This window comes from Pieris brassicae, chromosome 2, assembly GCF_905147105.1.
Source record: "Pieris brassicae chromosome 2, ilPieBrab1.1, whole genome shotgun sequence".
Classification (NCBI taxonomy): Eukaryota; Metazoa; Arthropoda; class Insecta; order Lepidoptera; family Pieridae; genus Pieris; species Pieris brassicae.
This window is the reverse complement of record NC_059666.1, coordinates 9,680,057-9,707,262: the sequence shown is the minus strand read 5'-3', so window position 1 is coordinate 9,707,262 and position 27,206 is coordinate 9,680,057. Positions and strand designations below refer to the sequence as shown.

Below are 27,206 nucleotides of genomic sequence, written 5' to 3'. Positions count from 1 at the left end.
TTTTGCATTTCCATTGACATCCCAGTTATCGTTCCACTGTATTGATTTATTATCGGTATGTACAGCTCAGGATATATCTATCTTAAAAATAAGTAATTTGTCTCTAAATAAATAAAATGTCTTTCTATAAATTTGAAGAATATTTAAATGATCCTAATCCTTGGGATTCATTTGCCCCAGTTCAAACAATTTGTATGATTTAAAACTTAGCGATAGCGAAATTAAAAGAGTGGCGGAAAGTTTCTTGCCCGCTCTACGCCCTTGACTTGCGAAGTGGTAATAAATTTACAATTAATTTAACTTCTTTTCTGACGTTCATAAGTATAATTATTTACCTATATGAATAAAGTTATTTTGAGTTTGAGTACCTCACCTTAATATTGACTTAAATGTTTTACAAAGGCACTTTAAATTTAAATATATTTTTTTCCCTCTCAGGGAGTCCTCATATGTAGGAAAACAAAATAAAACACCATTTACCATATTTAAATTTTTATTGAAATCAAAGTTTATATTTTTACAGCGAAATATAAGAATTAGATTTATAACATAATAAATGTGACTATAAACACTTCACAAAATATATATTTGAATACTGGGTTTTGTATTCGGATCTTAAAATTTATTGCTCAAGGAACATACACATATAACACACATTTATATATTTAAGCGCTCACAACAATGATTAACAGTGAATATACGATAGACGACAAAATATATATTAATCTTACATCTAATTGATATGCAATTTAAGGTCCATTAGGAATTTGATGACTTAATTTAGTTAGCGCAATTTAAAATTTTGCTTTAAAACTAAATTACTCTGTTTTAAAGAGTTAAACAATGTAATAGACTGATTTAATTTACGAATAAGAGTGATTTCAAAATACAATACACCGGTGCATTGACTGACAAACAACGTCATATTGTGCGCCTACGAACTTGTTAAGATTTGCAATCATTTCAAGGATTGCTCTTACTAATTCATAAGTTCATGGCATGTGAAATAATATTTGAGTAATCTAGTTAGTATTTTAACTTGCGCCAGATTAGGAGATTAATTTTACTTGAAATATATACTCGACATCTCCTAATACAGATAAACACGACATTTAGATATCGAAAAACTGGAATTAAGAATAAACATGCAAAATCGATACACTAATCGATTAGTCTAATCAGGTTACTTTGACTCCGCTCTTGGTGCTAATGATTTAAAAGTGCAATATAATAAAATTCAGTAAATATATCTTAATGACTATATGTATAAACGCCTGTCAAAAGAATACAAATTCGGTATTCAATCTCGCGTCTGTCAGGCGTCATACATTTTTGTATAATTTCATTTGGAAATATTTGCTCGAGTTTTTGTGAAATATACTGAAAACGTTATATGTTTTTTTCTACTCGAATCAACACTTGTATATCGAAATATTCATATAAATTTTAAATAGACTAGGGGATATGTTTACGATTATCACGTGAAATTTTATTCAAATTTTGATTTCATAATAAGACAAATGTCCGCAAACATCAGTGTCTAACTGAACTTTCAACGTTTGCAGTCACATTTATTACTATTCTATGATCTAGTTAATTATACTTATAGGAAGTAATACAAAAATAACTATGCAACCTATAAATTCAGGAACCTAAAAACTCAATGACTGAGTGTCTTAAAGCTAAAACATAATAAGAAAATAATTTCACGCTGTAAATTTTCCGAAGCTTTGGCGCCAGACTAGCGTGGTAACGAATAACTTTTATAAGCTACAGAATGTTAAACTATCAACAGCAATAATTATAATTTACTCAGAATTATCTAACACTTACCTACAAATTTAATTCTAAGCTACATCAAGAACATGGGGGCTCTTAAACAAAGAATAAACAAGAGGTAGCGCAATTTGAAGGTAAATATTATTTAAAATATCTAACCTCTTATTTTTAAAAACTAAATTAGTACAATTACAAAACAAAGTAATGTTCTTGTTTGTACTTGTCTTTCAAATTGTGTTCACTCTGTGTCAATAGAAGACGCATTCAGTTGTATTGTAATCAGACGAGTTTAGTTTGTATGACTAAGAGGGTATGTCAAGATCCTTGAGCCCCTAGGCTACTTAGATTTAAGACGATATCGTAATATTCAACATGGTAAATGCACAAAAGCTTATGATAAATTTATAAAGGGGTAAATGATAAAAAATACAAGAAGATTTATATTTGGAATTAATGTGACGAATAACGCGACAGTTTAGCTCATTGCATCACAAATCTCCACAAAACCCCGATTTAGACTACCTCCTTAGTTGTTCACTACATAAGGCGTACAATACGCAGTAAAAATGTATCACTCGCAAAAACTTGCCATCATATCACAAGTTGCCATTCCAAAATACTACAAATATTCAGCCCAAAATTGATATGTATATGTTTATTGCACACATTCATCACGTTTTGCGAAGTGCGCGCATCGGTCTATCCGGCCACAGCTAGGCCGAATTGGCACTTCGAGGGACTTAAATGAAAGGGTTAGATTAGAGATAAATTGAATTACTAGAGACCTCTAGTTGCGAGAACGATGAAGTTGATTACAAGGATGGGACAAGTGTTCGAAGCGCTCGATGGCCCGTAACCTGGTTTTCGTTTGCAGTTCATTTTCTCGAGGGGCATTTTAGCGACGCTGTACTCTCGGTGCTCGTTAACCATAGTGCAGACCGTTCGTTTCTTTTGCATCATTTCGTCGTCCCGGTCTCTGAGACCGGACAGCCAGGCCTCGTACCATGCAAGATCGCAATCGCAAATTAGAGGGTTATCTGTAATTAATAAATTTATTAGGTCATTATTTTTACTACAACGGTTTCAGTGAATAAATTATTGAACCGCTTCACTTTAATCTTTTAACTACACTTTTTTGTTTCCATGCGAACGAAACGTACAGCTAGTGTTATACACATTAAAACATGTCTAGTATTATATATGTACTATTGATTTAAATCGATCGATATAAAAGAGATTGGATGTAAACACAAAAACAAGTTACAAATGAAATCGTTCGCAATGAGAATGGAACAAATGCTTTTCGAAAATATTCCACGCTCTCGTATCGACACTCATTTTCTACTACGTGCATTTTCCATTTTTATGCTGCTAGATAACTTAATCAAAGAAACTTTTCTTTGAATTTCGAACATTCTATTTCGTTTTGTCAACTCATTGCGGAAACGAATTACGCTGAAACTTTCCATTTACTTATGAAAATTAAGATTTGAATAAAGAATTATACAGCGTATAAAAAATTAACTGTAAAATGGATAAAAGATTTAATTCGTTTACTTAGCTGAATTAGCATAGTATTCGTATTAAAAATGTATTTATAGGCGATAGTTTTATCTTAGCACTTTTTATACTTTAAGAAAGAAACTACGAAATAACAGATTTTTGTTTTTAAATTACCTGAATCTTGAACACAACTACAAAACATAAACAAATAATATTACATTTTTACAGGAATAAGTTTGGTTTCAATTCCCCTTAAACCTCCAGAAACAGTTATAGTACTCAATTTATTAAAACCACATTTATTTTAATTTTATTTGTTATATAATTAGGATAATTAAAGTTATTACTTACCCATAATATCAACGACTCGCAGTGTATCCAGTATCGGCTCCATGATCTCTTCGGGGATGTGTTGCAGCTTATTATTTTGCAGATTCAGCGTCTCTAATGAATTGAGATTGTCGAAACCCATCGTTGGCAGCTGATGAACCCTGGTTAAATATTTTTTTTATGAGTATGAAACCTATGAAAAGCTTATTAAAATCTGATAAATTCAGTCGCTAAATGATAGAGTATAATTCCTTATTAATATACTATTTTGTCCCTTTTGTGAAATCTATTCTAAGACAACGACTTACTAGGTTCTAAATTACTTAACTGAATCGATTTTGCTAAAATTCAAATAAAGTCTTAAAGAAAACTGTTCTAATACCTATTATTTATTTATTTTCATTTCTCACAGTAATGCGGCGTACCACCACTATGTGGAACCAGTTGCCCACTAGAGTATTTTCAAACCAATTCGACTAAGGGAAGGACCCCAAGATATAGCGTACCAATTCCTAAAAAACCAGCAACGCACATGCGAGCCTTCCGACCGTAGGAGTGTCCATGGGTATTACTTAACATCAGGTGAGCCTCCTTGCCTCCTGTACGATGTTTTTAAAACAAAAAATTTGGAGCTATCCAGACGAAAACCAGAACCCGCCAGGCTTAGTAGGGCAACATCATTAAATGCGCACAATATCCTTTTTATTAATTAGCGGAAGTAATGGATACATAGGGATGTTCATGTTTTGTTGATTCTAGTTTTGGTTGATTATTCAAAGAAAATTACTTTAAGTTTTGTTGTTTTGTAACTAAAAGACTAAAAATAAAGAGCTGATTGTCAAAGACATATTTTCTATACGCGGGTAACACTGAAAATGTTTAGAACTGGCCAGTTAGAAACATTGCTAATAAAAAGTTTTTGAATTTCAATTTTAGAACTCTTTGGTAAACTAATGTAGTATCCTGCATCCATTTGTCATTTGTTTTTGTGAATTGGCGGGAAATCTAACACGTGAATATGAACATAACGCGAGAAAATTTTCGATCAACGATTTACTATGACTTTCGTTGTGGGCTTACTCAACAACAAAGCCATGATAGGCTGCGATTAGCATTTCTTAATGAAGTCCCATCTCGTAGTAATCTCAATGATGATCCGCGTGAGGGACGTCCTTTAACAGCGACTACTGAAGATAACATAAGTGCTGTGCGACGGATGATAGAGGAAGATAAGAGAGTGCCCTATCAGTAGATATGGCCAAGCCAGGTCATTGGTATGAGTCAAGTTTAAAAAATATTACACGAACATTTAGGCGTCAGGAAGCTTTGTACCAGATGGATTCCCCATAATTTAACCGACGACCAGAAACACCTTCGCATGGACTGGTATCGCCAAATGTTAGATAAGTTCTACGGCGGTGACTCAAATGCTTTATTTGACATCGTCACACCGGGATATATTGCTACGAAACCGAAACCAAAAGACAATCAGCTCAGTGGGCGTTTCCTTTCGAGGATCGGCCAACTAACATAAAGAAAAAATATCCGCCATACAGTCCTGATCTGGCGCAGTGCGACTTTCATTTATTCCTAAGAGATTCTAAAGATAAAATTCGAGGTATTCGCTTTACGAGCCTTGAAGACGCGGTGAAAGCGTACGAAAATGCCATAGAAGAGACCCCTAAGGGAAAATGGGCCCACTGCTTTTCTCAGTGGTTCCATCCTATATGACGATGTCTATTCTCTACCAGAGATTACTTCAAAAACAATAAAAGTATTGGCAACTTTCTACATTAAGCCGTTTTTTATTTTCTAAACATTTTCAGTGTTACCTAGGTATATATAAAATTCTCGTGTCACAAAGTTCGTTCCGATACTCCTCCGAAACGACTTGATCGATTCTTATGAATTTTTATGAATAATCAGGAAGTCTGAGCTACTATCTATATTTCAAACCCTGAAGTGATAAGGGGTGTCCACCCCAATTTGTTTTTTTGACATTTTTTATTTGTTTATGATTCAAAATACAAAAGCACATACAACCCTTAATTGTCACTCCTCTCCGATCCACCCCCATTTATTATTATGGTACATAGTTATTTTAAATTATTAAATTTGACTTGTTACAATAAACAAACTTTGGATACATTTACAGTTACAGTTAAGGGATAAATTACTAACCTTCGGAACGTATAACAACCCATTGACACTTATCATTAAGGAGCTATATCCGTTCAAAAGTTAAAATGCCCTACCCTACTATAAAAAAAGAGAGAATTTTAAAATTGAATTTTCAAACTACGTTATATAGTACTAGATTTTAATCATCGATTTAACAGTTTGGTGAGATTTTCGATTCTTTTCCGTTTTGAAATACCTAACGCAGCTCGAAACTCCAATATTGAAGCAGGACTGTTCTATAATTAGGTATTTATTAACCAGCGGCTACATGTCATGTCAATTGAAGACTAATTAATTAAAATTACATTATTATACATCGCCTCGATCTGTGTTTCAACCATCCATTGTTGTCAGGTGTTCAACGCCATCAAATCAAAAATGCTGATAATCGAGTAAATAAAATAATTTAGAGTTGAATGTGTATACGAATTGGATTTGATTAACTCAACACTGAACTGCATTTGCGATTGCTTTATTTTCTGTCATGGCCGCCAAAAATATTTGATGGTATAACAGAGAAACTTCTCGGTTACAACAGCTTATTTTAAATATTATTATTCATTGTTTTTATTTTATGGTGAACTAGCAGATCAGGCGAACTTTGTCAATGAATTTCGTGATAATGAAGTTCGAAAATGTTTTTATATTACTTTTACAAAATAAAAAAACCATGAAAATCGGTCCAGTCGTTATAATAAAATAAATGTTCAAATTGCCGACTTTGTTGAATTACACGATATGCGAATACTGAGCCAGATTTCTGAAAGATTTGAAAATGGCAAATGACATCTTGACATCTGATAAAACCGTCAAACTGCTGAAATTGGTGTTAAAATAAACTTTTATTAAGTTGACAATTGTTCACACACGAAAATGCAACAGCTCGAAATATACGTTAATTAACAAGAATATTCCATAATAGAATAAAGAAAATTAATTCTTATACGCTAACCGCTTTTCAGCTTACGTAATTAATAATTATGAAAAGTGTTGAAAGCAATTAATTTTCCGAACATGTTAGCAGTTACGCTTTTTAACGAAGAAAATCCAAATATTTACAAACAGCAAAGCTGCTTTATAGCAAACGTATTAGGCGTTACGCTTTTGCTATTTTTACTGGCGTTACTATTACCCTTTTTCCCTCTTAAAAGCAGCTTAATTTTATGAAAATGTATATGAAATTTTATTAAAGTAATAAAAGTGTTAAAAAATTATATATTCGTAATTGTTCATTTTAATTTTATCTCTCCCTAAGGTATTTATTGAATATCTATATGTGTAATTAGTACTGTTTTTATTTTATTGTAATTATAGTTTAATATTTGTTAAAATACTGTATATCGTCCTAAAATGTAATAAAATAATTATAAATACACTTTCATTATGAAACTTCTGAACTAAGTTTAATCTTGAGAGGATTTCCTCCGAAATTCGGTTTAAACTAACGTTATCGACTGTTGTATAATACGTCTCAATTAACGAAGATACGTCGTAGCCCCAACAGACAAAAGCCTTCCTCGGTGAATCACCTCAAATTAATCTAACCCTGACGTTATCCTGGTCTCAATTAATACTTGCTTGAGATATTCAACACAGATAAAATTTAATTTGTTGTCAGGTTCACTAGAAACCACCACCATAAGTCATAGTTTTAGTCTATGGCGAGAACTAGTACCGCCATAGATAAAAAGTCCACCTATACAATGTAAATTATAATTTGGGATAAACTTTAATGAAATTTGCGGTTTTAGTACCTAAGGTGAACTTTGAAGGAAGTGTTGTGTGTGAACCGCGAATACAATTAATCTTCAGACAGGAACTGGGTTAAAAGTATCATTAAGTAACAACGCTTCTACCATATTATATCTTTAAGACAATGGAAACTTAACTCAAAAATTCAGACGGTTACAGAACATTTTTCTTTTTTTACATGTATTCTAAGACATCATGGAACATTACGATCTAGCCTAACTTAAGACTAATAAGTAATTTAAGTCTAACCTAATTTACTAAAAAGGATTTTTAACATAAGGAAATGTCCAATAACACTACTTACAGTCTGTATTAAAGGGCACTCTGTTCTTGTGTTACAGAACATAACATAACTTTTATTGTATTACATAAATTTAGGTACAATAATTACGTTAATTTGTACTTTACTTTTTCCTGCTATTTCGTACCATGAACAAAGTACAAATTAACGTTACTCGAGCTGGTGAATGTTTACGTAATTACTAAACGAAAAAAAAACTGCATGTATTTACACACTTGTTTCTGATGTTTATTGGGTATTGATCACAGGTAGACACTAATACGAAGGAGGCCAATTACCGGTCTAAAAAACTCACTTTAAGGCAGAAAATTTTGGAACTTGACAAGTTTAGACTTGACCCGCTCGGAACTTGACTAGTATTAAAAAAGTTTGCAAGGTGCCAGTTGCTTTGAGTGTAGAGAATTTGTACGTATCGATTATTTTAAAATATATATTACTTATATTTTAAATCTACAGTTTAGGATCTATTGTTGGCAACTTCATCCGGGTATATTTCAGGCACATACATTTTTCATTTATGCTTTACTGCCGTTGTTAAAGGTGATTTTTTATACAGCCTTACCCGTTACATAAAATAACAACGACCATGACAGAACAAATACTTATATGTAATTATACTTTTAACACAAATATGTTAAAATAAGCCTGCAGCGCTTTATAAAATTTAAAAGAGAATGTATAACATAAAAATATTTTGTTTAAATTTAACAAAAATTGCACATATTTTTCTAACAGTATTATCGTGAATAAAAATTATTTTACCTTTAAAATCTAAATCAGTATAAAAACAAAGCTTATTAATATTAATGACGCTCGACCCAAATTATGGTGAATGCTTCATTCGTTTTGAATAAATAATTAGAGTTAGTTTTACTCCATTATAAATACTGAAGCTTCGTATATTTATAAATAAAAATGTTTCAGTCTATCTCACATATAAAAATGAGAATAATACATAATGAATATTGCTTTACAAATTTATTATAGTATGATATTTTTCATTATATATATATATATATATTTATGAAGGTTTGCTACGAAGTCAAAATATCGTAGCAAGTAAAGCATAACTTCCTCTACGGACGCGTAGACTGACGTCAGTGGAATACAATAACTACGTGCGAGTAAATCCTGTTATAGATTATGCCGTATTATTATTAACACTGTACAGTACATGACTCAGGCTATAGTTAAAGTAATCGTATACATTTTAGTATTTCAAGAGTTTGTCTATAAATGGGAACCTTCGGGTTAAAGTTCAAAATATATTAAAAATACAATAAATAAATTATCCTTTTTATAAACTGTACAATTATACTGAACAAAATTTTCGAGATTTTTCTACAAATTTATGTTTAACTTGCGATTTCATTAATTTCTCTTTTCTTATAAGTAATCAATATTATAATTAATTAATATTATAAATAAGTTTACTTACATATTCTTTTGCAAGTTGAGGAATGTGATCGAGTCACCGTAGCCTGTAAATGCATCTTCACTGATGTAAGTGATGTTATTGGAGCGAAGATCCAAATGGCGGAGACGGTGCAAGGGTCGAAGCGCTTCTGATGGGATCTCGTGGAGGCGGTTGTCACCAAGACGTAGGTATTGTAAGTTTTCTAGGCAAGAATATATATATATATATTTATTTATGTTGAAGGGTATAACATGTTTTAGATTCGCAAGCTTAGTAAGAAAAACTTCACATAAACTTAAACATTTATGCGATAGTTTCTCGTTACGTAGGACAAAAGTTTGGTTCGTAAAATCAGAAAAGCAAATGAGTTATTCTTACTATACATGAGGACATTGGTCACAGTAAAACATTCTATCAACTCTCGGATTTCAAAGATTTTAGCCGTAAAGTTTTCTACTAAAAAAAAACTAATAATTAATTAACTCCATACTTTGATAATAATTGGCAACTTCCTAATAAGGAATCCTGGTCACATCTCACGAGACAACCCAATTATGATCGAGTTCATTGAAAATCCCTAGCGCAAAGGGCGCCAGGGGGTGTCACGGGGTTCATGCCACCCCCATGGATTTGGATCGAGTCTCACTTTATCACAACTTTTTTATTGATAAAGTAACACAGCCTCTCTCTATAAAAGCCATCTGAAGCGGCCATCAAAGATTGTGTCGTTCCCAGATATTTGTTTGAGATTTATTACAGTTAAATTTGAGTTTTTTTTTTCAAGTTATAATGATAATCTTTTGTATACGGGGTTTTTAATCAAATTTTGTTACACTAACACATGAATTTTGGTTTAACTTTTAAACAAATCATACAAATTTAAACTTTAACTCCTAGATTCGCCACCGGAATTGGATTGGAATCACGTGTACTTCTCTCACCTTCGAGTCCGACAAAGGCCTTTTCATCAATACGTTGAATTAGATTCCCTTCAAGTTCCAAAGAGTTCAGGAAATTGAGATGTGAGAACACTTGGGCTGGTACCTCTCGTAACTGATTGTGGGCTAATCCTAGAGAATCTAGACTCCTCAGACCTGAATAATAAAAATACATTAGATCAAGCTTTCAGTAGAGCAAAGCTTTATGAAGAAATTGTTTAAACTTTAATCTTATGTCGCATGTCATAAAATATGTGTATCAGTCAGTTCGTATTTTATTTAAAATACTACATCAATTTTAATAAATTATATATAATTTTTCCTAAATATGCCTGGACTACTAGCAAACATTATTTAATTTCCATAATTAGACGAGTCATATAATTATGTAACGGTTTATAAATTGTATTACCCTTACCAAGTGCTTAATTACCTTAGTAACAAACATAACAGCTAATTATATTTTGAGTTAACAGTTAACTTTGATTGTAAATGAGATAACCACGGCACATAACATGCTACCAAAATAATTGGCACACGGCAACATTGCCAATGTTAGCACGCAATGTTTAAAGTATGCCTCAAACACATCGTTTGTGTTACTTCATGATATTTTGGGGTATATATGAGTCTAAATATACGTTTACATTTATAACTTCCTCTTTCGGGTAATAATGACGATTGAAAATAACTCAAAAAATTTCGCGTGTCTGTTGCAATTCTCTTATTTTGGTAAGGATTTTGCTCTCAATAAAAATACTAATTCAAGTACTTTTAGTACACTTACTTTTTGTTCAACTATCGAAACTTATCTTTTACATTATGCATTCAAAAAAGGCTATACTACCTCAGGCAAGGCATTCATACTTCTGCGATAATTTCACTTATTTCATATCTACTAACCCGAACCAATTATTCATAATTTTAATGCAAGTTTATTTTTGTTAGTAATGACTGAAAAAAACCTCTTGCAAACACTCATTTTTATCATCGAGTACTTCTTTAAAAGAGTAAAAGTCTTGGCCAACTACATATTAAATATTTACAAATCAAACTCATTTCATACGCCATGTACTAAACAATGGCAGTCCCAAATAAATAAACAGGACTTTCAAAATTAATTCAAATAAAATATGTTTTTTTATAGATTTTTACTGCCAACTAAACCGACGTAATGTATATATATAGACAAAATGTCAACCTAACCTAATCTCAAATTGAATGTGATATGTTGTCAATTTTAAAAAAAAGTAGTTTTAATTTCTTTTTATTGACAACATACAACAAATATAAAAAAACCTTCGGTTGTGTGAAACTATACGTCAACAACCGACCAACTCAAAAATAAATTCTTTATAAACCGAACCACATGTACCACGCTAACAAAAAGTATAATCAAAAGTATTACCAGCGAAATCACCCTCCGAAATAGATGTAATACGATTCTCTTGCATCTCGAGTTTCTTCAAATTTTCCAGTAATGCGAGAGCTTTTTGCGGCACCGCCGTTAGTTCATTCCCGCCCAAGTTCAGACGCTTTAGTTTCCTGGGAATCGTTTATCATATACGGTTTGGTTTAATTGTCTGCAAACTAAACTCGTTATTTGTTCAGAGTTTAAGGTGTTTTATGACTTAACAGTATACTCTTATGTGTGCGAACGAGAACCAACGTAGCGATTATGCGAAGTAATATAATTATTATTTACAACGTATTATTTATTTACAACATATATACTATTTATTTTATCATTTTTAGCAGTGGTGGCGTTCAGTGTGCGACTCACATACCTGAGGTCGTAGGTTCAATTCCCGACTGTGCACTTATGAACTTTCTATGTGCGCATTTAACATAAGCTCGGAATTTTAGGAAAGCATCGTAAGGAAACCGGCTTGCCTTAGACCCAAAAATCGACGGCGTGAGTCAGGCTGTTTACCTACTGGGCTATTAGGTTGACAAATGATCATGAAACAGATTTTACAATCTGAAGCCCATACCTAAGAAGTTTGTAGCGCCACTCATTTATTTCTTTTATTTTATCTTTATCAAGATATTGTTGAACTATAATGACGTAAGCACAATGTCAACATAGCAAAAAAGGTATTTATGGCTCTCTTTTCAAATAAATTGTTAATAAAATCACTTTTTAGTTAACTTTAAGGTTTATGTAACTTGATAAAGCCTTTTAAATTATTGCTACACCAGATTTTACCTTACGTGTGTCACCAGTCATACAAAACGCGCCTTATAGGGCAGACTAACGAATTAAGATACTTTAAGACATTTAAAAGCAAGTGAATGGCTTTTCGTGGCATGCGAAAATCCATTTGTCTACAGATATGTATGTTATAAAATTATTTGTGCTTTTTATAATATAACAATTTTTTATATATGTATAAACCCATAGAAATCTTTTATTAGGATTCGATCGAAAAACATGAACCTTGAAGAGTACTGATCACTTTCTTGCGTGTCTAAACCGACATAATTATGACAAAACCTGAAATTACTTTGAAACTAATAAATTTCAATACTTTTATATAATTAATTACTTACTTTTCTAATCCCTTAAAAGCCTCGCCGTCAACAACAGAAATCTTGTTTTCGTAGAGGGTTAAAATTTCCAATGTATCCAGGCCCAGAAAAGCTTTATTATGAACCGCGGTCACCTGAAAATACACCCATTGAAAATGGTATCTGGTTTCTTTGAATGAACAATAATGAAAACTATTTTTAAAATACCTGACGGGCCATTATTTATTGAACCCTTTTCATATATACGCATTTACAAAGAAAATGTATTTGGGATTCTCACATTAAATTTTATATTGGCTAAACATAACATTGGATTTAATATAATACTGATGTTTTACGTGATTCCTAGACATTATAATAGAATTTATTTAAAAAAAATAACGTGAATTTATTGTAATATATTTTTAATACTTTGTACATTAATCTATATATATAAGAATGAATCCCATTTCCCTTCGTTACGGCATCACGCGTGAACGGCTGGACCGATTTCGCTAATTCATTTTTCGTTGTGTTTGTTATTTTCAGGAGAACGTTCTTAGGAAAAAATTGGAAAATTTAAGAATAATTAACCATCATAGTAAGTAATCATGACTTTTGTTACGATAGCAATTTTTTCAGTGCTTTTACAATTCAAACTTTTTTCATTTAACCTTATGCTGTTTGATATAACATTGACAAAATGCGTGCTGCAAATATCGTCAAAGAGGATGTAAGAAAAATGAATGTAGTTTAAATAAATGTTTCGATGGAAGTTAGTATATATAAAAATACATATAAAATAATTACAGTCGCTACTTGTTTGTGGCGTTAATCTTGAAAAGCCATGTTTTTCACATGGTCAGTTATATGTCGCCTGGTCCCGTGAGGGAATCAACAAAACTATTTATATACGCGCCAGAAAAACAAATAAGAGAATGTTGTATATCATAAAGCATTTTTAGTTGATTATACCAATTCGAAATCAATATTTATAGTTAAGACAGGACATCGTCTGTCGAGTCCGCTGGTTTAATATAGTTACAAGATATGCTATGATTTCATCTGCTTTATTTTGTATCCTGTAGCTATTTTAGCAATATATTACACATCATATATATATGTTTTTTTATTATACAATCCTTAGTGAGAATAACGAAAATGGAACGGAAATTATCCAATATGCGGTAGATTTTTGGAAGTTGTACGCAATAATTAAAAATCGATTTATAAGATATTTTCTTATAAAGAATTGCTTTAGGCAGGCTTTTTTAGCGAGAAAGCAATCAATATATAGCAAGTTCTTGTCTTTAATTCTCTATAACTATCTTTACGTTTCAATTCGATTCACTTCATTATTGTTTTTCGCAAAAACGAGAATAACGGATCCAATGAAATAAATAATTGGAATCGTGTTTGTTTTAAAATATACTTAATCAAGATTTCAGTGATTCGGATGGTCAGCGAGAGGGAATTAGGTTGAGTTAAAACGTAAAACATTAATGAATTCCCGTAAATTCCGTCCAATCCCGTTATTCACTTGTTTTTCCAAGAAAAATTGTTTAAATTATTTATTTCTTTGATTAATAAATCCTGGAATTTTTTGGCGATACCAATATAAATATTTTTTTACTTCAAAATTTCACAATGACAATAACTTATTCTCTAAATGCTAAACTAAATTAACTCAGAAAATAGAAACTCATTGGTGGCTTCACTCAATCTTAGAAGCCTGGCAGAATTATTTTGTTCTAGCGAGGTATTGAGAAAATTGTTTGAGACACACCATTCACGGTACCGTCTATTTAAATACTCTTCTGTAATCCAATACCACAATGATTAAGGTAAAAAAGAGGGTAGAGGCAATTTTTTTTTCAGTATCTATAAACGATATATATATGTACGTAAAGTAGTTTATTGTTCTGTTATTGAATTCTATGTTACGTTTAATACTATACCTTATTGTGATTCATATTCAGAATTAATAGGTGATTCAAATGAGTGAAAGACGAGGTCGGTATGGTCGCCAATCTATTCTGAGACACGTCCAGCTGAGTTAACTTGTTTCCTGAAATGTTTAATATTCACTGAATGCAAATACTATTAAAATACCAGTGTCATTTAAATTTGGAATAATTTCGTTAATTAATTAAATTTGGACTTGGAAAACTTTATGATGTTCTATTGTTTTATACAATTTTTTAAATTTGGAATAGCGTACTTGCTAATTAAAATGTGTGTGAATGTGTCTACATTAGATAACTAACAAAAATAACGAAATATAAACTAATTGTTAAAATGTTACTATAAATTAATAACACCAATGAAAGTGGCAATGTGTTTGTTTTTAATTAGCAAGAAGGCTATTCCAAATTTAAAAACTGTAAAAAAATTGTTCATTATGTTTTACAAGAACAAATTTAACTAATTAGCCAAAACGGTAATTCTAAATTTAAAAGTCACACAACCATAGATATTTCTGAACACGCCTTACCAATAGAGCTCAGAGATGAATCTTCAATAACGGCCAGAGTGCTGTTGTGAACAGTCAAATGTCGGATATCCAATCCGAGGAATATGTATGAGGGAAGTTTTGCCAAATTGTTATGACGAAGTTTCAGGTAAAATATTATCATTGGCTTCGAGCGCAGCGTATTCATCGCCTGGAACAGTGTTTTCATTTAACCATTACTGTAATTACGGCATTCACTTAATAAAATTCAAGCTTGTTTGTTATTAATAATTAAATGTCCCATATTGCAGGAAATGTACACACATTTCAACATATCACATTAATCCTTTATATTTAAAGCCTTTATCTGTATCTGAAACATCTCCAATACAATACACAATCGTTACTGTAATATATAATCTTGGTCTCTTTAAGCTGGTTTTAATTTTTTTATGGCATACGGGCAGTAGAGTCACCTGATGTAAAGTGATATGGACCCATGGACACTAACGTCAGAAGCCTCGCAAGTGCGTTGCCGGCCTTTATACAAAGAAATAAGAAACTCTATTGAAAGCAAGCGTTAGAAAGCGTACTATTGCCCGTAACAATATTTTTTTCGCCAGGAATTAACTATCCGTAATACCTAAAACACTAAGTTTCTTAAGCCTGAAGATGAAATGTCATAACAAACCTTCTGGATGTGCTGCTGTTCCGTGAACTCGCAGAGTATATCAAGGCCATTCTTCTTGACCGAGCAGGTGCAAGGCGCGATCGCGTTAGGCGCGGGACACTGCTGTGCTCCTTGTGGGTGCGCCGGTCGCGCCAGCAATACCACGCAGCACCACAAAACCCAACGAGGCAGCATTCTGATCCTAAAAAAATAAATTATTTAATATCCTAATCGAATATATTATCTATGTCATTTTATTATATAGAGAGCAGCCAATAAACATATACATTAAACATATCAGTCTCATCTGCACATACACTTGTCTAATTAATTAGGTCAACGACTAGCTTTAAGCACCTAAAAACCTTGCCTAACACAAAGAAGAATCTTGCTGTAAAAAAAACTTTTGCCGTAGTTATTACAAAAATATAAGAATATTATTTCATAATGTCATAACGATAGACGTCTGTACCGCAATAAATTATTTTAGTATTACTTGGCTATTTCTATTGTTAGTACAAATAAAATTTTGACTTATTGCAAAACTACATGGTTCGTTTTAATGAATCAGGTGAAATTGGTGGAATTTCCAACCAAAATTCCAGTTAGAAAATAGGTTTTGCTAGTTCTCTGAACTAGTTCTCGGTGGTCGTTCGTTAATTCTGTGATTTCACGTTGAACCACTTTACGTATGATACAAATATTGCGAATTTAACTGTGTACCAAATTATTTTTTACACACTTCATTACTCAGACGTAAATAAAACATGTATTAAAAAAACGAATCGAGTCGAATCTCGTTAAGCAGAAATCCGTTCCTGCTCCGTTCCGCTGAACCCATAAATACCGCGTGGTATTTCGAATTCTTTAGACAATGTAACTCGAACAAAAAATTATTTCCCTACGAAGTATTGTACGGTACGGTAAATATTTATTTTCTTTAATTCGAATTTCAAAAAGGAAACTGCGTTAGTAAAATAAAATGACGTCTTACTTGGAGTTCCCCAAAATAATAGCAATAAAATCCAAAATGAATGTTCGGGTCCAATATTATTTTTGTCTTGTACACAGCTGTGAACGTTATGTTTATAAAAAAATTGCAAATAGTTTAAATCAAAAGAAAATAACGGATTTTGTAATTCGTTGTAATATGTACAAAATATAATACTACAAAACTTAAGTTAAATTGCTATTTAAATTCAACTCTAGAAACCAAAAAATACACTTAGCAATTTCGCCTCTGTTAGTCAAAATTTCAGCAGTTAAATCATATATATCTCGAAGTTCTTGTAAGTCGAAAACTCGTTAACTCGATTTTTTGTGCAATTCCCTTGACATTCGAGTTACAGAGATTCCACTGTATTTGTTATTTAAACGTCACTCAGATAAACAATTAACATCAATACAATTTTTAAAAACCTTACTGAGAAGTCCTTTATAAAATATTCAAAGTGAATACACATCATGAAAAACCTCCGCTATCTCGCCTGTCAATAAGTTCCGATGTTGTTTAAATTTTAAGATTTGTTCCTTCTACTCTCAACGCTGAGATTGGTTTATCAGCAGCTGCGTCGCTAGGGACATAACATCAACAAGAAATGACAATGATGAAGTTTACCAAGGTACATACTTTTTCGATTTTCTTTGTTTATCAGTGCAAACATTTGTTAATACTTTTTTTAAAAGAGTTAAGTAAAGTTTAAATAGTTTAGTTTAGTTTTTTTAGTTCCGCCGCCTATGGACACTCTCAATGCCAGAGGGCTTGCAAGTGCATTGCCAGCCTATTAAGAATTGGTACATCTTTTCTAGAAGGACCCTAAGTTGAATTGGTTCGGAAATACTACAGAGGGCAGCCGGTTCCACATTAAAAAAACGCCCAGTTGTGGAAAAAAACTGTTTAAATCTTTGATGGGCGTTTGTTGGTAAGAGCACATATCTTTCCCAACGTATCTTGTCGCAAGCCAATGCGTCTTGCACTAGTGATGCTATTATATATAATTTATATTTTCGAAGAGCTTAAAAAAGCAACCCTGATATAGACTTTTAAAAAAGATTATTAGCGATTTTGCGCTTGGAAGTTAATTAAAAGTGCTTTGCTCTCCTAATTAAGTTTCCAAGTTGGTAAGGTTGTGAAACAGAAGACGCAAGACAAAGCGTTAAGGTCGACTGTGATTGGTCACGCGGACATAATTTGACGTATCATATCGCGTGTCAATGCGTTTTGGACTACAGATGCTGTTTTGTGTTTGCCAGTTGGTCACCAAAATTGTACGGAAAGTATAATAGATTGATCTTTCGATGTACATTGTCACCACATTAACGTTTTTGATACAATGAATGAAAATAAGCTTGCTTTAATTAACTTAAATATCAATGAAAAGTAATTTAAAATAAGCATAAATCTTATTGAAATATCAAAAATATTGAATGAAAAAACGTACGCATAAGTTTATTTTAGCGGAAATTGAATTGCGTTGAGAGACGCGGAAACGTGCTCTAAATTTCAATGTTTTTTTATTACATTATCATATTGAGAGCACTGATTTATATGATTTTTTTTACATTTACCAACACATTAAACTATTAAATTTTTTCCCTTTGTGCAATAATCATTTAGCCTGGTTTCACTACTTGTATATTTTAACTACTTACGTTATACCTTTTGTAAAATCGATGACTTGTAGCAACTACGACTCACGTTATGATTATACACCATCAACCATATAATTTTAGATAAAAAACATCGAAATTAAAAATAATAATAATATATAATTGCGAAATTCATACTTTCTTTATGTTCTGTTTAATGTTCAAAAGCAAACAGACGCATTATATTTATGACTAGAATAATACGACGTCAAAACAAGTGAAGAAACTAATTGGACCCAATAGTTCACCCTTGAATAATATAAGGATATGAATAGCTAACTGTTACCCGCATTCAAAATAGGGATCTAACCATTCTCATAGGAATACAAAGCCATACAACATAAGTTTCGTTGAATGTATTCAAACGCAACTTTGACCCTAAATTTGAATAATATTAGTCTTAGACCCTGCAAAAAGCTATACATCAGCATTTTAGATATAAATGTGAAAATATTATTTCGCCACCTTTCAAAAAGTCGGTAGTGTCACTTAACATTAGGTGAGTTTTTATGTGTGCTTTTCACCATCGTAAATGTTATTAAAATTGAACAACGAGAGATTTGGCAAAAATATTTTTTTAAAAGTATTTATTAATTCTTGAATGGATTCAATTTATTATTAACGATCTGCCCCCGCGAACTTCGTTTCTCCTTAATGTGATTTTACTTAGCCCACCTTTTTAGTATATACCAACATGGAACATTTTGTTATGCTACCCCTGAGATTGTTCGGTTTTCCGGAATGAAAACTTTTTAGGTTGTTCAGTAATTTTTTCTCTACATAAACTTCAGCATTGAAGTCATAAATGTTTAATTAAAAAATGGGGTCAATGCAATGAATGGGGTTGTATGCATTTTGTATGTTGCATCATAAAAAAATAAAAACATTTAGGGGTATGAAAAATAGAATTTGTCCGACTCGCAGACCTAACATGAAGATATTATATAAAAGATTTTAGTTTATTTGTCAAACTCATTTACCATTGTACTTAATTAAACAAAAATTGGTTAGAAAAATTAAATACAAACCACATGATAATAAAATAAGAAAAAAACAAATCAGAAAAACATGTGCTTGGGATGCAAAGTTTTTATAATAATAAAAATGAAGCCACAGCATCGAGTTTAAAAGTGTGATCAATATGTAAAGTCATTTTTGTAAGAAAATAAGTCTAATTCAAAATCAACCACAAAATTATTCATGAATAAGCTGGGCTAGATTATATTTAGAAATAACCTGTACTAACCCAAGTCAAAGCAATATTGCGTAATCGATAATTAAAATACTTGTCGTAGCGATCGCAAATCGGTTTCCACTCCGTAAAATGGATTTTCCCGAAAGAATTTTCGAGAATATGGTAGTTCGGTCACAAAATTTATAACGGAAATGTAAATAGCATACAATTTATTGTCTGGGTTAAATTTCTGGGAAAACAATTATAAGTTTCAGTTGACCGACGCAGAAGGCTGATCGTCTAGTTTCTTCTTAAGACAAATGCGATTGGACTTTGCCCCGTACCTTATTTTAAGCTCAGAACTGTTTCACTTAGGAATTTAAGGATTTTATTATAATACAAATGAACACTCCAGTTCTTTTAAATATAAAGTGCTCTAAACCCACTTTATAAGTGTCTACGTAAATTAGCCACCCTCGCATTCCATAACTGTACCTAAAAGCATGGTACGTAACGATACCAGTAAATTATACTACGAAAGGTTCCTTAGGGCTGTCAACAAAAAGAAAAATATTATTTTACTTTTGATATTTCAGAATGCTGATAGCAATTGTTAACTTATCTTTACAACCAATTAAAACTAAGGGACCTATTTTTCATTTCACTCAAATAACTTAATTTGGACCCAGAATGATTATAACCTTGATATGATAATAAAAAGCTACAACCCTACTTAGAACACTAGCACGATTTGCGTACGTACGTCTTTGTGTGCGTGTCAGGTCGGCGAGCGCGTTCGTGAGGGGTGCGCCACAGTCATGGGGCACTAGGTCATGTTAGACGGGATTCACCTTCCGCCCTGAAACAAATAATTAATATTGTCAATATTTTTAGGGTTTTCTAAGCTCTCTACTATAGACACGCAAAAATCAACACCGACACACCAGAGAAAAGAGAGAGTACACACTAAACCACCTCGGGTGGAGTCATCACTACTACATTCCGAAGTGCTCAGTTTTAACGTTAACGGCATCTAAATCTTATTAAATGTCAAGTATTTATCGTATGACAACAATTCGAAATCAATAAACGAAGACAAGATAAATAAAATAAGCACGTTGTAAAATAAATTACAAAATATAAGTAAACTAGATTTAATTGTATAATGCTGAATGTTAATGTAAAATGATAAGTGCATGATGGTAACATGACCCGCCTTTTTTAACGTCAGACGTAAGTCTTGTCATTATTGACATGACGGTAAACATAATTCAATATGGCGTCGAATAGACATAGAAAATGAAAGGGCGATTAATTATTTAAAATAGAGTTTTCGATTCAGGTAATTTTCAATAATCAATAAATCGGAATCAAATATCACGAGTCTGGCTTCGCCCACGACTCACGACACGATGGCTTATTTGCTAAAATATGATATCTTGTATAAATAGGTTTTTAATTTAATGACTAAATTGTTATTTAAGTAGAGTTTTGTAGTAGGTTTTTTTAACATAGAAGTATTATTGTCTAGATTTTAACTCTGTGGAAGTACAGTAAGTACAGAAGTAGCCACAATTCACAAGGTACATCCAATAGACAACATCAGGAATTTTTGAACATAGGAAAACTGTAAAAATATAGGTTTACTAGGGGTGAAGTATAATTTGCGATTTTCGGCATTGGTTACTAGGAATTGAACCTGTCATATCAAAAAATAAAAAATTGTTCCAATTTTAATCAAGTACAAAGTATATATCCGAGCTTCGAATCGGCACTCAATATACGCTCGCCATTTTAGTATAATATGATTTTCTCGGTAAATGATTTTACGATAGCAATGAAAGACATATGGGGATTCAGATAGGTTAATTTCCCATTCGGGGAAAATTCAAGTAACATCTTCGCAGAAACTGAGAGTTGAAAGGCTTTATGCCTCACATCAACTCTGCATTAAATAAGTCAATATTTCAGCAATTTATCTGAAGGTTAAACATAAGAGGTTTGTTCTGAAACAGTGAGATTTACGTCTCCTATTAAGATAGCGTAATATAGTCTGTATTGCATCCATAGCCCATAGGTAACTCCTATTTGGTTGGCTGTGAAACAATAATTATTGGTTTAAGTTAGGAGACATACTTGCCTTTACGTAAATAGCAATGAAACGTAAGTGCTACTCTGTGCAGAAATATTTTACCTGTCCTTTCTACGAAGTAATGGAACATTCTTATATAATATTGTGGCAAGAAAGCATATGAGCCGAGAACTGTACCGCATTTTAGGGTATCTGCTGTGAAACAATAACTTTTGTTTTAAGATAGGAGACGAGACTTGCCTTAAAGTAGCAATGAAACATATACGCTACTCTGTGCAATGTGTCTAATCTGTGCTCTATTTGAAGTAAGTGAACTTTTTTATGTTATAGTGTGCCAAACAATCCCGTGAGCTGATAAAGGTACCACATCTTATGGACACCAACGGTAACCAAACGGCTCTCACATCAGTTCGAAGAACGGAGCGCCTACGCTGTCTCAGATTACCACAACTGTAGGCGGGACGCGTTTTACCTAACTTTTACACAATTATTATGTAGCGCTATATTACTTACAAATATAAATTTTATAATCTGGACACCAAAATTCTGATTAAAAAGAAACATAGCTGGTCTTTGTTCGTGCTATCACAAAATGAAAGTGGTACTTTCTTTTCCATTTAAAAGAGAAGAAAGATCTGGCTTCAACGTTGATAGTTCCAAGCTATCTTATGAATTGGATGTCAAGGAATACCAAATTCCACCCGTATCACCTTGATATCGATGTGACCTAATCCATACCACTTACGCATTTAATTATTCGAAGGCTATTCTATTAATCCACCATTAATTTTTGGCCTTCAAACCCGGACACGTGACGAAATAGGCGAGGGCTCTCAAAGAACAGTTCTAATTTAAATTTCACAAAAAATGATAAACTTACTTAAGTAAAACACAATCCAATTATCACTTAGGCACTGAACTTGGCCATCACATTTAAAATGCGATCAGAACGTAATATGTACACTCCTACGCAGATGACGAACTACTGCGGCCCCTCCATAATCAATTGATAGTTCATCTCCGTTTGGTTTGTATTGTGCGAACGTGTGATCATATAATGTACTCCTATCACAGAGTCGCTGAACTCACTGTATCACATATATATGTCACTTATATAATTTAGGAGTTTTTTTTATTACGGGATAGATATAGAGATACATAAATGGGTTCCCTTTTTTTGGCAACCCGTAGGCTCATTTGTACCTCTGTACTATAAAAAAGACGACTATAAATAAAAAAATATCGCAAAATATATTGAGCGTACAACTGGAAAACGACTGGTGCAATTCGAGATTTTTTTATTTATTTCTTGATCTCTAAGCAAAAATTTTAACAATTTAGTTTTGTTTAGTACTTGGGTTTTATTCCGAAAAAGCGTACAATCTCATTGCAAAATATTGTACAAAAGGTAGGCTAATCTTCGAACTCATTATTGGTTATTGTTATGATATTTTTTTTCTTTTTAATGATTTTTTTATTATTCTTTCGTACAAACGTTGATGTGTTTTTATGTACTATGTAAATGACATTATGTAAATGAGTGGCAGCTGCGCCTTCTTTAGTTCTCATGTCATTTTCACTTATGTATATCCTTTCTATATCATATTTTCATAAATATATGATTTTAGAAATTCGATTTAATATGTTTTTTTAACGTTCATAAGTATAGATTGTGTTACTTAACTTAATAAATGATTTTGATTTGAATAGATTTGTAACCTGTGTGATGCTTAAATGCTGCGTAAATAAATAGGCCGATATCTAGGTCTAGATATACATAATTGCTCCCATCACACTTTAAAATCTATTATTGTTTAGTTTTTGTAATATAATTTTTTTGATTAGTAATTTTGTTAAATGTTTGTTTTGTTTATTATTTGTATGATCTCTACGTGTATGTCATGTTTCCTTTAACTGCTTGCCACATTAAAAACTGTATTTTATGCTTATATTACCAATGTATCAGTGTGCCGAGCGTTGGCAAGCTTTTATCAATAAAATAAAATACCTCGGACATTAAAGTATATAGTAGTAGTTATAGTGGTTCTCGTTTCTCACAGGTTGACTTTTAAAATTTTCTTTTTTATTAACTTAGCACGTAGAAACTATGTACTGAGGGAAAGTCGCTAATAAAATGTATTTTATGAAGGGTGGCTTAGCGCCGATTTTAAATTTCAATTATGTATAAAAAAAACAAATTGTATTTGTAATATTATAATTGCAGTAAACTATAATTTATAAGTGCGGATTTTATGTACGGAATATTATACCGTCAAGATATCTTCCATTACGCTGAATGCACTCTTCAAAGCGACTAGCGACTTAGCAGGGCCGCCGCAGAATGTCAACGGATATGGCTCTCATTTCTATCGTTATTTTAGTCTTAGGTATCATAAACTCTTGCATTGAGATAACCCCATAAAAAGGTTAGCTGAGGTTAACTCGGGAGATCTGGTTGGCCACAATATGTCTCCAAAGCGGCCTATAATTTTTTCCGAAAACAACGAGTTTAGTGTGTCCATGGAGACCCAAACCCTATCTTGCTTACAGTATTGCATAAATATTCGATTCACGAATACCGTCATTTTAATATAAAAAACGCAAGACCCGTGTATAAACAAACCCTTAAGAATTTCAAGTTTCCTCATACAAATGTACCAACAACAATTATATTTGATTCCCTGACGAGATAAACATTGCATATAAAATTCATTCCCACCCCAGCTGAACCTCTATGCTCGTACAAAAACTATTTAAACGATTTCGTTGAGTCAATGATTTTCTTGTTTACTTTTTAACTTGTACGTTTAAAAAGAATGGCTCAATTGTTTTAATTCAAACGTAGAACAGAGGGAACATGCTTGGCTTTTAATCATATATTGCCTGTCCTCAACGTAACCGTTCCGCTTTTATTTCGTCGCTTTTGTCCATTATATAGAATTTTAGCCAGTTTTATTTTTCATAACAATAAAAAATTATAATAATTTATGTACTTATTATATACTACATTTATCTGATCCTTTTCCAAATTCCGATCCAATTTCCAATCCAATTAAATCAATCTAATAACACAAACCGTGCAGGCCAAGAAAGGAAAAAAAATAATGTGTGGCATTTTTATTACTAGAGAATTGTGATGATATAGTTATTGGCATAGGCTAAAAGTCAACCAGTCTTTATATTTGCATTTAAAAGAAGAAATACAGTAGTTTTAATTGAAGGAGTACAAAAATGTGGTTTGTCCCTTATTTACATGGATGTGGGGTCTCTCTGTATCTTCTACCGCATTTACCATGTGTTCAGAGGAGTTGTTCGGACTAATATCTGTAGTTGAGTTTCATTGTCGGACGTCAAGCCAGAATACAAAATTCCATCCGTATCACCTCGACGAACAAACACAATGAACTAATGAATTACCTAATGAACTTTATTATATAATAATGACCGTTGAATGCTTACAACTCAAGTAGCTTAGCAAAGCTGCAAAGATAATTTTAGCGGTGAGAGTTTATCGATCGTTGTACGTGAGGCTCGGTCACGATCCCCGAGTTCCCGAATGTCTTTCTCTACCTGCCCTCCTGCCCTCAATCCCAGGTAGAATTAGCCACTATAATATTGATTTTTTAAATAAATAAAGCAATCGTTTATTCCGCATAATCAGCCATGTAAGAATAGGCATACAGATATCATATGAATTTTCATTATTTATTTATTTCCTTTCCTATGATAACAGTTACTTACTAAAACGATAGAAAACTTATTAATATGCAAATTAAACTAAGCAGATAATGTAAACAAAAATCTTCTTATCCGGTACACTCTTGACAGAGCGGTCGTGATCGCTATGCAGTGGTATTAGAAGAGGCAGATGTGATGCGCTTCATGACGTTTCGCCATCGTTGCCTATTAGACGTCATCCTGATACACTTATTGAGTGAACCTCCTACGGCAGACTTGATCTGGTCAGTTCAATGTAGATGACATTCAGCGCGGTCTAGTCCCTTTCACCTTCCAAGGCGTTCTATGAACTGAACACCACGCACCGAAGAATGTAAGGTAAATAAAACACGAAAGTATAAAACCCAACCTCAATACATCATTTAATTATAAAATGTGCACAATCAGCCATTAATAATAGGAATGCAGATGTCATATTAATTTTCATAATGTCATATAATAGGAAAAAAAATCATTGGCGCTACAACCTTTTAAGTCTGAGCCTCAGATTTCTCTATCTGTTTCATGATTGTTTGTGAATTGAATAGGCAAGTAGGTGATCAGCTGATCAGATTCAGTGCCGACTGTCGACTTTTTGGGTGTAAGGCAAGCCGGTTTCCTCACGATCTTTTCCTTCACCGTTCGAGCTAATGTTAAATGCGCACATAGAAAGAGAATCTATTGGTGCACAGCCGGGGATCGAACCTTCGACCTCAGGGATGAGAGTCGCACGCTGAAGCCACTAGGCCAACACTGCTCATATAATAGGAACAGTTAAGTTATAAATTGTTGTCAAACTTATGGTCCAAATACTCGCCCACGCCATAAAGGCACTTTGCCTTTAAAAGTTCAATCACCTTCCCCTTGAAAGCATTTTTTTATTTTTTTTTATTTATAACACTCTACTCCGCTGCCGTAGTGTCCAGGGACTTTTTATCTCACATTTACCCTTGAAAGCATTACACGGCAGATGACTTTTTACAACTGCTTCAACAATATATAAACTTGGTACTGTCAAAATACCGATTTCGTCCTTGTCCTTGTATCTAAGAATACCAGGGAGCCCTGACATTAAACATTAATTAAAAATTAAAATAAATATTTGTATGTACATGTTTTCATCTGGTAACATGTACATACAAATATTTATGCTGCGTAAATGCGTGTCCCATAAAACACGATAACAATGATAGCACTGATCGCACTTGCGAGCTTTCCGGAAGTGTGTCTATTGTGGTCGGAATTACTTAACATCAAGCCTCTTGCCATTTGTCCTCATTTGTTTTAAATAAAGTTCAGTATTCAATAATTGTTGTTTCTATACTGATTCTAATTATTACTGTGTACAGTGTCAGTTTAGGTTTAGGCCCATATATTTGAAAATCAGTATACTTCCTGTTTGTTCTGAACTATTAGGTTGATAGATTTTGGTAAAAAATAGTCAAGTCAAATAAGACAAACAGAATAAACCCAATATGTGCAAAGTTAATCCGTCCATAAGTAAACATTTTGAAGCTTGGTACCGATAAGCGTGTTCTGGGACCTGTTAATGACTGAGAACATACTGCATCAAACATATATCATTAATATGTATTAGGACTGAAACCAATAGGTAAGGATTTAGTTATAATATCGATGATGTCATTATTAAATGTAATTAATACAAACACACAATCTTCTTTCAATTGTTTTGATGGAATGTCACATATAGAATAAATATAGTATTTTTTTTTAATTTAA

The 27,206-nt window shown here is 32.5% G+C and overlaps 1 protein-coding gene across 2 annotated transcripts in view; it reads right to left on the bottom strand.

The window, feature by feature from the left end:
• Positions 1-563: 563 nt before the first annotated feature.
• LOC123720539 (slit homolog 1 protein) overlaps positions 564-27,206 on the bottom strand; it is an 87,742-nt gene continuing 61,099 nt past the window's right edge. Inside the window, exons 1-11 of one of the 2 annotated variants that reach the window (XM_045677195.1) lie at positions 22,630-22,722; positions 20,421-20,516; positions 15,856-16,036; positions 15,207-15,375; positions 14,671-14,780; positions 12,755-12,867; positions 11,610-11,746; positions 10,205-10,357; positions 9,285-9,465; positions 3,634-3,773; positions 564-2,816 (exon numbers count right to left, since the gene is read on the bottom strand). In XM_045677195.1, coding sequence (XP_045533151.1) covers positions 2,557-2,816; positions 3,634-3,773; positions 9,285-9,465; positions 10,205-10,357; positions 11,610-11,746; positions 12,755-12,867; positions 14,671-14,780; positions 15,207-15,375; positions 15,856-16,029 — 1,437 coding nt within the window. In that variant the 5' untranslated portion in view covers positions 16,030-16,036; positions 20,421-20,516; positions 22,630-22,722 and the 3' untranslated portion in view covers positions 564-2,556. Of the gene's footprint in view, positions 2,817-3,633; positions 3,774-9,284; positions 9,466-10,204; positions 10,358-11,609; positions 11,747-12,754; positions 12,868-14,670; positions 14,781-15,206; positions 15,376-15,855; positions 16,037-20,420; positions 20,517-22,629; positions 22,723-27,206 lie in introns of those variants that run through there. The other variant, XM_045677193.1, reaches the window with a different exon arrangement.